Here is a 15,665-nt window from a genome sequence, read left to right on the forward strand (position 1 = left end):
TGAAGGATGACTAAGGCTGAGCCGGGTGGAGGGAAGTGGAGGGAAGGGAAGGGGACAAGTGAGCATGTTGGTGAGTGCGTGGGCAGAGACGTGGAGCGCCTAAGAGCTGGGCCAAGGACTGAGCATATATGAGCAACTCTTATGCCATGCTAAGGGGGTGGGACTTTATGCGATGTTTACACAGTAGAAATTTTTTCAACAAAGAAATATTTGTTAAGCATCTACTGTGTGCTATTCTGGACTCTGGGGATGCAACAATACACAGATGAAACCACCTGTTTTCACTGGGAATTTGGGCCAGGGAGTGACATGGTTAAATTACACTGGGGAGGGAGACCTGGTTGAATGGGTTCAGAAGGCTGGGGAGGAAGCCCACGAGACAGAGGTGGTGACACTGTGAGTACTGCAGTAGTCCAGGCAAGAAATAACAAACATCCACACGCAGGCCAAGGTCCAGGGACGAGCAAAGAGATCTCAGGCTTGGGAGCATTTGGAAAGGATGTCGTAGACCCTCTGGCATGTTGAATGAGAGGGAGAAATCTTAAAAAATTGACATTAAGTTTCTATGTTAAGTGGTATTTTCCAAACTAGAGGTCTCATTTGTTACTGAATTTCCTACGTTGCAAGATCTATTTTTTCTTATTGTTCTGTGTGTCGCATTTCAGCAAGAAGAGGGAGTACAACTCGAGTGTCACGACAGGAATCCCTCCAGGGATGTCCCCACATCAGGTATATGACTTGAGTCAAGTGACTTTTAACTCATTTGAAACTAAAATCACCAAAATAAGGGTCACTCCACATGACAGGTATGACAGGTATTTCCCACCATCTGAGATACACCTGGGAGGTTTTTTCTAGGACAATGGAAATAACTGGATTTGTAGGTGCGTGCCTGTGTCTGTTTATTCTGTGACTGAAACATGATAGTGACGTCATTCTCAGATCATTTATTGAACCTGAACTGCGGGCCACATTCTACATAAGAGCCCCGTGGTAGTCAAGTGAGTGGACTTCATGGTCCCTGCCTTCATGAGGTGAATTTTTTTTTTTTTTTAATAGAGGCATGCTTTATTTGTTTGTTTGCTGGTTTGTTTGTTTGTTTTGTTTATACATGCACTGGGTACAGTCAGAAGCGCGGGAGGGTGAGAGAATTCACCAGAGCCAGAGCGGGAAGCAGAGCAGGCAGAAGGACCGAAGTACACTGCTGAGGGGAGCAGCGGGCGGCAGGAGAGGTCTGCGCGCCATGTGGGACCCTCCTCCGGTGGCCGGGGAGCAGCCAGGGATCGAACCGATGCCGCAGAGGCCGCGCGCAGTTTCGCAACCCAGCGCTCAACCGCTGCGCCACCGGGGAGGCCCCATGAGGTGAATTTTTTTCTTCCAAAATAAACCTACCTTTAAGCAAGAAGCAGAAGTAGTTCACGTCCCTGTCAGAGCCCAGCACAGAACGTTCTCAGACACGGCACAGAACAGCCAAACAAAGTTGGTTTAAGTTGTTGGGTTGCGCGAGACAGAACCCCCCGAGTGCCAAATCTCTTCCTCTTTCTTTTTCGGTTGGCAGGATGGTTTCCCTAGTCACTGCTCTAGCCCAGCGCTTTCTGTTATTCATGATGTTTCATCCTAGTGTGGATGGCCTTCTGATGACAGACCCCCTCTGTAGAAATCTTGAATTAAATCTGTTTTTTGATTTCTTTCAAGGTGGTGGACAGTTTGTACTAGATGTTTAGTTTTTCAGCCCATATAAATTTAATCTTATCTCTATATAGTTCTTTTCCCAAGGAGAGCAACTGCTAAAATGCTTTGCTCTATCTCCAGGCTTATCTTTCGTCATCCATCATGATATTAACAAAGCCTATAGCAAGCCCCACAGAATGGGGAGTCAAGGAAATGCGCTGGACTCTGTCTTAATAACACTCCAGAGCAATCACTCCTCCCACCGCATTATCTCTTAGAGGGAATCCTCCAGAATGACTAATAGGGGAAACCACCCCCTCCCCCCCCAAAAAAAGTTTATCTACACACTCATAGCTGTAGATACCATGTGAGTGCGTGTGTGTCTTTCTGTCTCCTACAAACTTAGGAGACAGGAATGGCAGATTTCACCTGCCTTTTTAGCAAACTTTAATGTGCTTTGAAGGAAACCTATTCATGTCTTCCACATTTTATCAGCCCCTATGATTTCTCTAACCCCCGCCCACTAGCTAGTGTTCCCAGAATTCACTGTAATACACATTCTGGCAATGAGAATATGGTGGCGACTGTCATCACCAGGATGTCATCTCGAGTTTGAGGGGAGGAGCACTTATTTTCCATTTTGTTGCCTTTCCCCCCATCGCCACCCCCACAGCCTGATTTCTTTGAGAAGAGGTCATTTTTAAGTTGTCAGGCTCAGCCCCGGTGGATGTGTGCTAATGCGCACAGCTGGCTTTATGATTTCATATTGTTCATCTAAGCACATATCCTTGGGCCCACCCCAAACCTTACTAAATCAGAAACCGTGAGGGCGGGGATTGGGGGCAGCCATCTGTGTTTTAATGAGCTCTCCAGATGATTCTGGTGCATGCTCAGATTTGAGGACCAATAATCTATATATTTTGCACATACACATTTCACGACTATGAATGTGTTCATTGGTATGCTGTCCGAGGAAGAGGCAGGGACTTTTGCTTTTCTGATGAGAGCAAATCCTCAGTGGAAGTGGCAGTTCCCCTTGTGCAAACAGCAAGGAAATCAGGTAGATGAGATGTCTCCATGGAGGACCCGGGCCTGCAGATTCCTTTGAACAGCTTTCCCTGGTTGAGTGCAGCTTTCCCATGTAGGAATCCCAATGCAGCTGTGACTTGACTGTGGATGGGTAACATGGGCCAGTTGTGCCTAAAGCAGCTCATTCTCTGTTTCACTGCATGTGTTGTAGAATGACTTTGCAAAGAAAAGCTGTTGAGAAGTCTCCTTGCCGATGTGTTTCAGTTTATACATCTTAAGCAAAGACCCATTAAAATAAATGCTGGGCTTCTTCCCCTGGGGGTTAGGCTCTCTGGGCACAGACTCTATAAGAGGCTTCTTCCTGGGCATGAAAGCTGCTTGATGGCAGTAGTAGTCTGCCACTTGAGTAGCAGTCTCAAGTGCACCCTTGTCATCTGAGAGGAGATGTTGCTGTGGCAGAGTCAAGGTGAGAATGGAAGTGAGATACACTAGGGCATTGGGGGGGTGGTGGTACTGGGGGACAGTGGGAGGTAAGCTTGCAGTTTGAAGACCCAGAGCTATATATGGCCTAAGGAATTTTAGGGAAGTGCCCCAAATGCACTTGGATTCACTTGTGGCTGAGGTAAGGGGGTGGGTATGTGTATAGCACAGGTGTGTGAATGCAGGTGATAATAGCAATATTCACATTAGTCTCCGGATTTGTCACCAGACACAAAAGGCCTGTGACTCTAACCTTCCTTCCCAGTGTTATTTTATATTGGTCTTACTGTCCCCTCACATAAGCCAAATGGAGCAATGAGCTGTTTTATAGGCATCTCGTGCTTGGCCACACTGCACCCATCCTTTATGCTGCTCGCCATCATTTTGCCTCATCCCCCTTCATCCTCACTGCATCATATCCTGAGTTTCAGTCCAAACACTGTCTTCTCTAGGAAGCCTGCTCTAACCCCCTCTCAAGCCTTCCCCACACCCCAAGAGGTAAATCATCCCTCCAGCTCCAGAACTTCTTATCACTTTATACCCTTCATAGTGGTTTTCAGCCTGTAAATTACCATAACTAGGAATGTTTCTCACTGTCTCCTTAGCCTGAGAACATTTGGAGAGCAGTCTCCATTTCTGATCACTATGTGGTCCTCCAGAACATTCAGCCACAGCTAAGTGTTGAATATTTGTGATATGAGTCAATAGCAACTTTGATACATCCTTAAACTCAACATAAAAAAATAGTGTCAAACTGTGGAGAACAGTTTGATGGTTCCTCAAAAATCTAACATAGGATTATAATAAGATCCACCAATTCCACTCCTAGGAATATACCTAAAATAGTAGGAAGTGGGCATTCAATTAAGTAATTGTACATGAATGTTCACTCATAGAATAATTCATAGTGACAAAAGATGTTCACAACCCCAAATGTTCATCAGTGGATGAATGGATAAACAAAATGTGGTTTGGCCATACAGTAGAATATTATTCAGCCATAAGAAACAAAGTATTGGCACTGGCTATTATGTGGTGAACCTTGAAAATACGATGTAAAGTGAAAGAAGTCGGGCACAAATGGTCACAAGTCGTGTGATTCCATGTGTGTGAAATTGAGACGAGGTAAATCCATTGACAAAAAGCAGATTAATGGCTGCCAGGGAGAGAGGTAAGGATGGGGGGGTGACTGGTTAATGAGTGCAGAGGTGATGAAAAGGTATTTGGAATGAAATAGAGGTAGTAATTGCACAGTATTCTGATTGTATTAAATGCCACTGAATTGTCAACGTTAAGATGATTAATTTTATGGTAAATGAACTTCACTTTCATTTTAAAAATGTGCTGGTATAAAAGCATTTCCCTTTTCACTCTGGAACAGAGCTGATTTTTTTTTACAAGGGGATATTTTGCCCCAAATATCACAGGTCCTGGAATAGATTTAAAATTAAATTTCCATTGTAATTCCCTCCTTACGCCCACATCACATTGCCAGGGGCTATTTCATACTCTGAGGGAAACACCTTATGGTATCAGGTTTCACTAAACAGATTCCCCTCTTAAAGCCAGGTCTACCTTCAGCTCCTGAAACCATAGGCCCCAAAGGGTCAGGCAGTGGACCTCAAGTGGACATCAAGTTTTCAACATATTTGTTCAAGCGGAATTGCTGTTCGAAACAGGCTTTCCCTGAGAGAGTGTCACTTGTTTTCAAGGAGCTAGGAACCCTGGTCTTCCATTCACTGCTGCTTGTGTTCTCAGTTCACAGTCTGAGGCCTGCTGACATCAAAGTCATCGGAGCCCTGGGCGACTCTCTGACAGTGAGTTACCCCCACTGTTTTTAGAAAGGGGCAGAAGAGGGGTCTCTCTGGTGGTGCAGGCGGTTGAGCTGCCCGTGGCCTCTGCAGCGCGGGTTTGATTCCTGCCGGCCAGCGAGAATCCCACATGGCGAAGCAGACCTCTCCTGTCTCGCCCACTGCTCCCCTCAGTCTTGTTTCATCAGTCTGCCTGTTCTATTCCCAGCTCTCTCTCCAGTGAATCCTCTCACCCTCCCATGCATCTAGCCTGTACCCTGGTTCTTGTATAAAAATAAATAAATCTTTAAAAAAGAGAGAGAGAGAGCGAGAAAAGGGGCAGAAGAGAAGCTGGAGAGAGATTTCACTCCTAGCTCTTCACTGCTGACACCTTCCGACTTGACCCCAGCCCCTCTCCACCCACCCCCCCGCCGCCTACCCTGGAATGAGCATTCCTGCCCTTCCTGGTCTTCTCACCCCCATTCAAACCTCTTTACTCCTCTCCCAACACTGGGCAGTGGAGGGTACGTCTGTGATGGAGGTGACCAGTCCACCATAGTGGGGCAGAATTGAAAAGAATGACAATATGTTGCCTTTTGTCATGGTTCCCAACTTTTTTTTAAAAATGAGGGAAAACAGGGCCCCAAAATGTGTCCCTTTGAAAATATGGACCCTGTCAGCTAAGTCTCAGAGCGCTTTTGCTAGCTGAGTGTCACTTGACCTCTGCCCTGGCAGGGTTTCTCGGGGCCAGGCCAAGCTGTGGACAGTGCTCTCCCTCACAGCAAGCATGTCACGTGTGGTACTGCCTAGACCCTGGATTCTAGAGGGTACCCAGGAGGCCTAGTCAGGACAAGGCACAGACCTGCGGGATGGAGGTGGGCAGGCTGGCAGGGACACTCACTCCCTTGCTGTTCCCTTTCAGGCAGCGAATGGGGCCTCTGCTCAGGATATCCTTGGTCTGACGACTGAGTTTCGAGGTGTGTCCTGGAGGTGAGTAAGGGTATGGCCAGGTTCTAAAGATCTCTTTATTGCAGGACAGGGCTGATCCCTGAACATCATAGAAAACAATTCCTCAAGAAGAGGTGCTTATCAGCTTCCCCAAACCACTATATTCCCAACAGGGGCCTGAGACCTTACCAGAAGTGTGGAAGAAAAACTACCATAAATGTTTGGGTTGGAAAAGTTTTTCTACTTTCCATTTTTTCCTCTGGGAAGCACTCTCAGGAGGGAGGCACTGGCCTCTGGAACCAGTTGTGTGTGAGCTCCAGCTGCCCAGTGCTGTGTAACCACAGGCAAGTTACTTAGCTTCTCTGAGCATGTGTCCTTGTCTTTAAAGCTGGGACAGTAATACTCCCTGAGCACTGTCGCAAGGATTGGAGAGAATCTAAGTGCCCAGCATAGTACCTGACACTAAGTAGATATAAATGGTAGCTGGTATCATTATTAAACCATCTTTGTTTTATAGACACCAAAGCAAGGTTCAGAGAGGCCAAGTAACCTGTCCAAGGTCACACAGTCAGATGTTAAAAGAGCAAGAAGTAAAGCAAATTGTTCGGGCCCATAATCGTGTACTGCTGCTTGCAGGCTGGTTCTGTTCTGCTGAGGTCAAGCCCAGGCTGTCACAGCTGCAGTGAGCAGCGCTCCTGCTTAACCTCTGTGCTGTGAACTCCGGCTCGTGCCAAGCATTACACAGCAGTTTTTGTGATTGCTCAGTCTGGAATCTGGCACCTCTGCAGCAGCTTGAACCTAAGTGTTGACGCTCTTGCATGTCACGTGTCCTTGGCAGAAATTGAGGGACTGTGGGGAAGCAGGGAATCCAGTCAAGTCTGGAATGCTGTGCATTTTTATGCCTGGAAATCCATCCAGCTCTCGGGGATGGATTGACTTGAAAGAGGGGCTGCTCTCTAAAAGACAGCCTTTGAAAACAGACTCTCCCAAGACAAAGAGGAAAAAAAGTATGAGGGAAAACTTTTTTTATAATTGTGCTTTTAATAAAAATAATAAAGTACACAGGCCTGTGGTGGCCTGTGGGGTGGAGCTGCTGTGTCCTTTCGGAAGATAAGGGTAAGCGTTCCCCAGCTGAGACATAAAAGCGCCAAGTTGAAATCAAAAAACAAAAAAATCTGTCATGGCTTTAAAAATCAGCGTTTTGTTTGGATGTTCTGGTTTGTGGTATTCTGTGCTGTATTCTGTGTTTTTCAGTTTTTCTGTTAAAATAGGGAGGGAAGAACAAACCGAAGCCCAGGATGTCTCTCAGGAGGAGGAAGCTGGCGTGGTGATGTGAGGGGCTTTGGTATGGCTGGCACGTGGAAACTTTCATTTTCTTTTTTGTTCTCCCAATACAGTATCGGCGGGGACAGGAGCCTGCAGGCGGTGGTCACCCTGCCCAGTGAGTAAGCGCGCCTGCAAGGCTGGGCGCCTCGAGGCCACCTGAGCGTTTCTGCAGCTCCCCCTGGTGGCGGCCGTGGGCGTGGCGGGGAGGCGGGAGAGGGTGTGAGTGGGTACAGAGGGTGTGAGTGGGTGCAGAAGGTGTGACTGCTTCCCGGAGGCACTTGCCCTGTTGGGCTTCCTGAGAATGAGGAAGGGGCTGCAGATTTTGTAAAAGAGAATGTATTTGTTCAAGGAACGAAGAAAGTATGAGAGGGCAAAGAGCTCAGGCAAAATTTTGGTGCAAATCGATTAAGAAATGATTCAAGAATGAAGGAAAGGAAACTCATCTCTTCTTGGCCTGTCATTCTGAGCAGAGTGCCTCTGAGGGAGGCACCCATCTAGCCATGGGCTGATGAGGCACTGCTGTGCAAAGACCAGGCTGCCCCAGACGGGGCCATTGCAGCACTATGAGACCAGGCCATGCAAAAACAGCCATATTTGGGCTCAGTGTTTTATTTAAGTTATTTCACCAACGACCTACTTGGAATGACTTTTTAAATCCTTTTTTTGTTGAAGTTTCAGCAGTGCATCATTATAAATCAGTTATCTGTGTATCCTACATTTAGTTCACCACAAAATTCCAATTTTTTAGAGCCTGACTATACTCTCTGAAGGACCTTGTCTTATTCATCTTTTATTCTGCTTCATGCATTCACATCCCAGTGCATGTTCTTAAAATGACACACATAAATATGTAAGTATGCAATAAATGTTTAAACTGAATTTTTCACTCTTAAAATCTTCTGGCTAATAATTTTGCCTGAGAGGGATTTCATTTGTTCCATTTTCTTTTACTTTCTATATAGATCACCCTTTATAATCTACCTTTAGAGGTAAAGACTTATTAGAACTTTAAGTTACCAAGACTTTGATGACAGGGGCAACTTAATTTCCATGTTTGCAGAGCTAATTGGATTTCATATTTGTAACCTTGTTTTTGCTGTTTGCCAATCCTGTTGAATTTAGGTACAGTTCTGTGGCACAGCTACTCCCTATCTTCTAAGCTGATACAATAAATAAACTCCGCTATTGCTGGGTGCTGGCTTAGGATACTTTTGTGAATGTTATTGACTGGGCTATAAGCTAGCCTGGTATCTACAACAGCTTGCTGAGCTCTCTGATTCCTATTCTGTTATCATTCATAAGGTGATTAGAAATCATCTGGCTTAAGATATTTCACCAGAGTGATTTACAATGTCACCCCTTAGCTGGACTCTCTGACACAATTAGACCAGCGCTGGAACAGTGCCAGGTCAGATTATTCCGTACTAGAGATATGAAGACAGTTTGATTGTGGGATCTGGAAAAGCAGATCAGTGAGAAATAAATACATGGAAAAGTATTAGTAAACTTAAGAGAATGTAGAGTCAGGTGAGGATCTCAATCCAACTCCCTGTTCACTTTCATCCCATAAATATTTCCGTTCTGAGTGTTTGGGAAATAGAGGAATGATGCAAGCTCCCTGCCCTGACCAAAGTCTCTTTGAGGATGTCTTTCTAAAGACAGCCACATTACCAATAATTATAGCCATGTGCAAAATTTAGGAAAAATAAATAAAGCCTTCTGAAAGGGGCTTTAAGAATTAGATTTACTATTATTAAAATGACAATAGTCCCCAAATTAATCTACTAATTGAATGTAATCTCAACCAAATTCCAGCTGAGCACTTTACAGAAATGGACAGGTTGATCCTAAATTCACATGGAGATTTATGAGATCCTGCATAGCCAAAATAATCTTGAAAAAGACAAACAAATTCATAAAATTCTTTTCCCTGATTTTAAAACTTACTATAAAGCTATAGTAATTAAGACAGTGTGGCATCAGTATAAGGATGGGCATATAGACAAGTGGAACAAAAATGAGGAGTCCAGAAATAAACCATCTTTATGGTTAACTCATTTTCCACAAAAGTGCTAAGACCATTGGGAACTGTCTTTTCAATAAATGATCTGGGACAACTGGATCACCACATACAAAAGAATAAAATTAAACCCCTTCTCAAATATAAAGAATTATTCAAAATGGAACATAAACCTAAATGTGAGAACTAAACCTATTTAGAAGAAAATAGAGGAGCAAATCTTTATGACCTCAGGCTCAACAAAGCCTCCTTAGATTCAATGCCAAATGTACCCACAACAGAAGAAAGAATACACTGGACAAAATGAAACACACGTGTGCTTCAAATACCCTATGAACTATTCATTTTACTTCCAACATAATTACTTCTTTGTATGAATATGTTCATAGCAATGTTATTTGTAATATACAGAAATTGGAAACTACTCAAATTTCTGTTAACATTGAAACAAAATATTGTTAAATGTTCAAATGATGGAAAATGTACAATTAAATTATTGTTACATTCGACGGCACAAATGAATTCTACAACACAATATTGAGCAAAGGAAACCAAATAAAAAGTCATATAAATCAATAAATCTACACAAAAATTTAAAAAACAGGCAAGACTAAAGCATGGAATTAAAAGTAGGGGTAAGGCATCTTGTGGGATTTAATGACTAGGAGAAAGCTCTAAAGTTTTTCTGAAGGTTCCAGAGATATTTTATTTCCTGGACTCAGCTCTTCTAGTTACCAAGATGTGCTACCTTTGTGAAAACACTGAGTTAGAAAGTTGCAATTTATATACTACTCTGCACATATATTTCAAAAAACATTTCAAAGAATGAAGAAAGTAAAAAGACAACTCAGAGTGGGAGAAAATATTTGCAAATCATATCTGACAAGAAACTTATATTTGGAAAACAGAATTCATATAACTCATTAATAAAAACTTAATACTTAATATCCCAACTAAAAATGGGTGAAGGCCACATCATGTACTTAACACCACTGTACACTGTACACTTACAATGGTTAAGATGGTACGTTTTATGTGCATTTTACCACAATTAAACACAAAATAAAGGATCAAATAAACATTTCTCTAAAGAAGCTACACAAATGGTCAAAGAAGCACATGAAAAGATGCTCAACATTTGTAACTGTCAATGAAGATCAAACCACAATGAGATACACTATTTTACATCCACGAGTAAGGTTATAAATAAAAAAGACAGATAATAACAAAGGTTGGTGAGGCTATAGAGATTGAAACCCTCATGTGCTGCTGATGGAAATGTGAAATGGTGCAGCTGCTTTGGAAAACAGTTTGTAAGTTCCTTAACACACCACTACCGTATGATCCAGCGATTCCCCTCCTACATATAGACACCTGAGAGAAATCTACACATAACTGTGCCTTGGTCACGTGCTTATGTAGAGTTCCTAAAAGCTTTTTTCATAATAGCAAAAAAGAACAATGAAAATGCCTATTTGTTCATGCAGTATGTCCATACAATGGAATATCACTTGGTAATAAAAAGGAATGGACTACTAAAACATACCACCACATGTGTGAACATTGAAAACATATTAAATAAAGGAAGCCAGCCAGAAAAGACATATGGGATTCCATCTCTATTTCTAGAAAAAGCAAATTTAAAAAGGTCAGTAGTTGCCACAGATTTGGAAGGAATGGAGAGTGACTAAAATGAATATGAGGCATTTGGGGGGGGGTGGGGGGAGATGAATATGTTGTAAAGTCGATTGTTGTGATGAAGCTATTAAACTATGCTTGAATGACTTTAGTAAATTTTATGGTATATGAATATATCCATAAAGCTATTAAATATTTAGAAATAAAGAAAAATGCAAGTGGGAAGCATTTGTTTCTCCAGCAAGAAGTCATGGAGCCCCAGTAGCGCTGCCCGTGTGGCTAAGCAACAGCTCTCACTTTTCTTTCCAATCCGTGAACACAGCGACGGGGAGGGCTGCAGGGTAGAGGCTATACTTTGTCCCCAGTACCTGCGGGCACCCCTCAAAGGAACTTGAACCTGGAGATAGCTTTGGGGTAGTTACTAAGCGTGTCTTCCTTGGGTTTCCAGACATCTTCCGAGAGTTCAACCATAAACTGAGGGGCTTCTCCATTGGCACTGGGAAGGAAAACTCCCCCACAGCCTTCCTAAACCAGGCTGTGTCAGGAGCCAAATCCACGTGAGTATGGCAAGCCACACAGGCATGCTGGGCACCTGGTGGGGGGCTTGGTCGAAATAGGTGTGTGGTTGAAGGCTGGGGCCAGGCCCTAGGACATGAGATGAGGGCTCAAAGCTGACTGGGTAAGCGCTCTTGGGGATGTACCATGCTGTGCAGTGCCCCAGGCTCTAGGTGCACTTTACTCTGGTGCTTCAGGTTCATGCTTTGAGCAAATGACTTTGCGTCATCTGAGTCTCATGAGTCCCAGTTGTGAGCACTGTGCTTGTCAAGGCGCTCTCTCCATGTTGCTTTTTCCCTCCCTTCCTCAGACATGCTTTTTAGGCAGACTTTTCAGATTCTAGAATTTGCAGCTTTCCTCTGTAATGGGTGAGGAGGGGAAGGTCTTGATTCTGAGACCTGATTTCCCCCTACACCCTGCCCCCATCTTAGCCTCATCTAAGCATTGGTCTGACCGTGAGGCTCTCCCACGAGATAAGGTGAGCTCAGTGCCGTGTGAATGCAGAAGACCTGGCAAGCTGCCAATAGCACACAGGTTGCATCAGGGTGTTGCAGGATGTGCTGTATCAAGGTGCAGGGGATGCCAGTGGTGGGTCCCAGGCCGGCAACTCTCTCTCCAAGATCCTGAAATCCTTTGGTTTTCCTGCCTTGTCAGAAAACGACTGAATCTTTTACTGGGATACCCCCAAATGTCAATTTATAGCGCTCTTGAGCTAGAATATTTCCCCAGGAAAACATTCTCCCTTCTTCTGATTGGTGTGGAAGTATGAGTGTGTGTGTGCGTGTGCATGCGCGCGTGTGTGCGCGCGTGCGCTACTCAACAGCTCTATGAGGAAGTCATCTTACAAAAGGAAAATCTGAGGATTTGCGAAGTTAGTACTTCATCAAGGTCTCTGAGTGGATGGTGGAACCAGGATTCAAACTCACACGGTCTGGCACCAACACTGGCTGTTACTACCCAGGGCTGCTTTGCCCTCTTAGTGACTGCCTCCAGTGACCCCCTAAGATACAGGTTTTCTCTCCATGTTGGCAGTATTTTGGGATGGAGAATATTGGTCCCATTCCCAGGGATAGCAGAAGGCAGCCAAGAGTCAAACCCTAGGGTGTCTGTGTGACTACCAGGTGAGCTTGGGAGCACAGGAGCTGGGGTGTTGACCCCCATGGAAATAGGCTCGGCCCAGCCATGCCTGGTTGGGAAGAGGAAGGAAAGCATGTAACCCAATATGCCAATGAGAAAGCACTCCTGTTCTCACCCCTTACTCCTTTCCAAAGAGGAATCCCAGCTCCCTCACTATGACCCTGTGGAGACTGAATAAGGAAGGGACTCTGGACAAGGACATGGACTTCAGGCCAACTTCCTTGCAGGAGGATTCGATTCCTGCTTGTTGCTAAGTCCCCCGCCCTTCTCAGATTCACAGTCCCTGCCTCTCAGCAACTCCTTCCTGTGTTTGTCCACAGGGGTCTAATGGCCCAGGCCAGGCAGCTGGTAACCAGGCTGAGGAATGACAAGGTGAGTCTGGGGAAGCCACTACTGGGGCTCACTCAAGATATGACTCCTTGGAACAGGGAATGGGCAGGAGAAATCCATGGAGGACAGGTAAGCTGTGGAGGGAAGAGGGCCACATGGAAGTCCAGAGATTCACCTTCAAAAAACATATATATGATTTTAGCACTGACAACCTTGGCCTATGACCTCAGGACTCCCAAACCAAAGAACTGAAAATGCTTACATCCACTAAGCCCTCTGGAATGACCCATCCCTGCTCATGTTCAGCACCTTTGTGTTTTCCTTAACTTCACTCAGCAACAAAGCACTTACTTGTTCATATCCTATTCATTTCAGGATATAGATTTTCAACAAGATTGGAAGATAATAACCATATTTATAGGAGGCAATGATCTCTGTGCTTTCTGCAATGACCCGGTAGGTCTCCAGGCCTTAACTCAAGACCTTTCTCCCACCTCCCACCCCCACCAGGCAAGGGAAGTGTTTCCAGCCCAGGTTTTGGGGTGGTGCAGCTGGTAGGGGCTTGTGCTTGGTGCTCATGATCCAGCTTGGCTGCAGCCTGGATTAACTCCAAGGTTAAGAGGGCGTTCACATCCAGGGAGAGATTTGACGGGACAGCAGGGCTGCTTGTGAAATTGATCCTGATTAGATTTTCTGTTGGGGCCAAGATAATATGCCAATGGTCTAGAAAAATCTGGCGTGTCTTTGTAGATCATCTCAAGTCGATGCCTTTCTCCACTGCTCACCTCCCTCACCATCTCCACGTCTGTGGCATCGCTCACTAGTATGGGATAGTTCATTTCCTAAGGCAGGCAGTTAGGCAGGATTCAGAGTGAAACAATATTCTGGCTGCTGACGTGGGGGTGTGGTATCTCTTCCTGGGACCCCAGAATCTCTGAGCTGGAAGAAGAGTCACAAGCCCTACTGACATATCTCCTACCCAAGCAGGAATCCCTTACAGAGAATCTGTTGACTATGCCCAGAGATGGACAGTTGTTTGAAGGGCGAGGTGGCCTGAATTAGCATTACAAGCAGGTGTGGATTGTTCTGTGGTGTTTCCATCTGCCTGTTTTTAACTTTGCTGCTTCTGCTTCTGTTGGGTCTATCTGGGCCTCTTCCAACTTCAAATCAACTTTAAATCAAATTTAAAAATTTGTTTTTATTCTGTAAGCTATAATACATACAGGAAACACATCAAAGTGTAAGAAAAAAATATTCTCTGTAATTGCAACAACCAAAAATGCCATTGTTAATATTTTGGTAAATGTCACTGTAGCTTTTCTGTGAATTTGGAGAAATTATTATTTTTAAAAATAGTTTTCGGAAAATATTGATTGACTACCTGCTTTATTTCAAGCATACATTGGAAAGATACTCGCTTGTCAATGTTTACTGTTCTGTGTAAAATAATTCTTAACAACTATATAGTCGTCCATAATAGATAATGGCCTTTATTTACCTTCCTGTTCCCAATTATTGGATACTTTGCTTCTAATTTTGCCTGGGTTTTTAACATTAATTAATAATTTTAATTAATTTGATTGATTTGGGTATGTAATTAAGCTTACATTACTCTTAATTTTAACTATTATAAATAACACCTGGATTATATGTTTTGGCCATTTTCTATTAAGGTAGTTATCTTTTTCCTATTGATTTGTAAAGCCCTCTTATATTAGTACTAACATTGCCTCTTTATTGTTTTCCATAAATTGCTAGTATTCTCCAATCAAGCATTTTTTTTTTCCACCAGCGACATAACAGTATGGAGTGTTTTATTTCTAGCATGATTGACTAAGCTCATTGAAAGACAGGGCACTGTACTAGGAGCTAAGCAGGCAGATGGAACAGACTCCGTCCTCAAGAACACACACTGCCAGTGCAGGAGACACAGACGCATCACCAGATGCAGGACAAGGGCGGCCCAGGTGGTCCTAGGGGTGCACGCAGGGGAGAGGCGACTCTCCAGTCAGAATTACCCCCGTAACTCGAGGGTGGGTGTCAAGGTTTCCACAAGGCAGGAGGTCCCGAGCTGGGACTGCCAGGACATTTGTCAGGCAGAAAGGGACCAGCGGATCCAAGTTCAGGGAGCAGTGATTCTGGCTGAAGCCTGGGGGCCTCTGCCCCCCCAACCCCATCTCACCCCAGCCCCTCAGCCTACCTTCCTGGCATCAAGGTCACCAGGGTTTCAACTGTGGTGTGACGGGCCACAATGGGGCCTTGGGGCTGAGAGGGAAGGTGTGTCTCACTCCCTGGGGCCCAGCCTTGACCTGGGCTAGAGCCGGGCTCTTGGTTGTGCTTCCTTCAGAGAAAGGATCTCAGGGCTTTTTAAAAAAGTTTTAAAACCACATTTATTGAGATCAGGAGAAATGACTCATAAAATGTAGTATTTATGCTTGGGGGAGGGGCTTTCACAGAACCCTCTTCCCTTCCCATTATCTTACCTAATTGGGTCAGAAGGTGGCCCCAGGCATGTGAGGCTCTAGGCAGAGATCAGATCACGGGGCAGGAAGACGTTCAAGCTGCAGAAGATCTGAGCACTTGTCTGCTCCAATACCCCGCTTTAGAGGAGCCCAGAAACGGGATGTGCCTTTCCTAATATGCAAGTGGGTCCAGAACTTTCTGTAGCTCCATGCAGAAGATAGGCTTACAACCGTGCCTAGCCCAGAGACAGTGGGGTGGGTCTGGTGGGCCTTGAGGCC

General features: G+C 44.6%; 1 protein-coding gene across 1 annotated transcript in view; it reads left to right on the top strand.

Moving 5' to 3' along the window:
• PLB1 (phospholipase B1) overlaps positions 1-15,665 on the top strand; it is a gene marked incomplete at both ends in the record, with an annotated part of 133,960 nt that overhangs the window by 70,221 nt on the left and 48,074 nt on the right. The window contains 6 exons of the mRNA XM_084236028.1: positions 4,939-4,997; positions 5,893-5,960; positions 7,316-7,359; positions 11,351-11,459; positions 12,915-12,966; positions 13,300-13,380. Coding sequence (XP_084092154.1) covers positions 4,939-4,997; positions 5,893-5,960; positions 7,316-7,359; positions 11,351-11,459; positions 12,915-12,966; positions 13,300-13,380 — 413 coding nt within the window. The remainder of the gene's footprint in view (positions 1-4,938; positions 4,998-5,892; positions 5,961-7,315; positions 7,360-11,350; positions 11,460-12,914; positions 12,967-13,299; positions 13,381-15,665) is intronic.

Source organism: Talpa europaea, assembly GCF_964194135.1.
Source record: "Talpa europaea genome assembly, chromosome: 6".
Classification (NCBI taxonomy): Eukaryota; Metazoa; Chordata; class Mammalia; order Eulipotyphla; family Talpidae; genus Talpa; species Talpa europaea.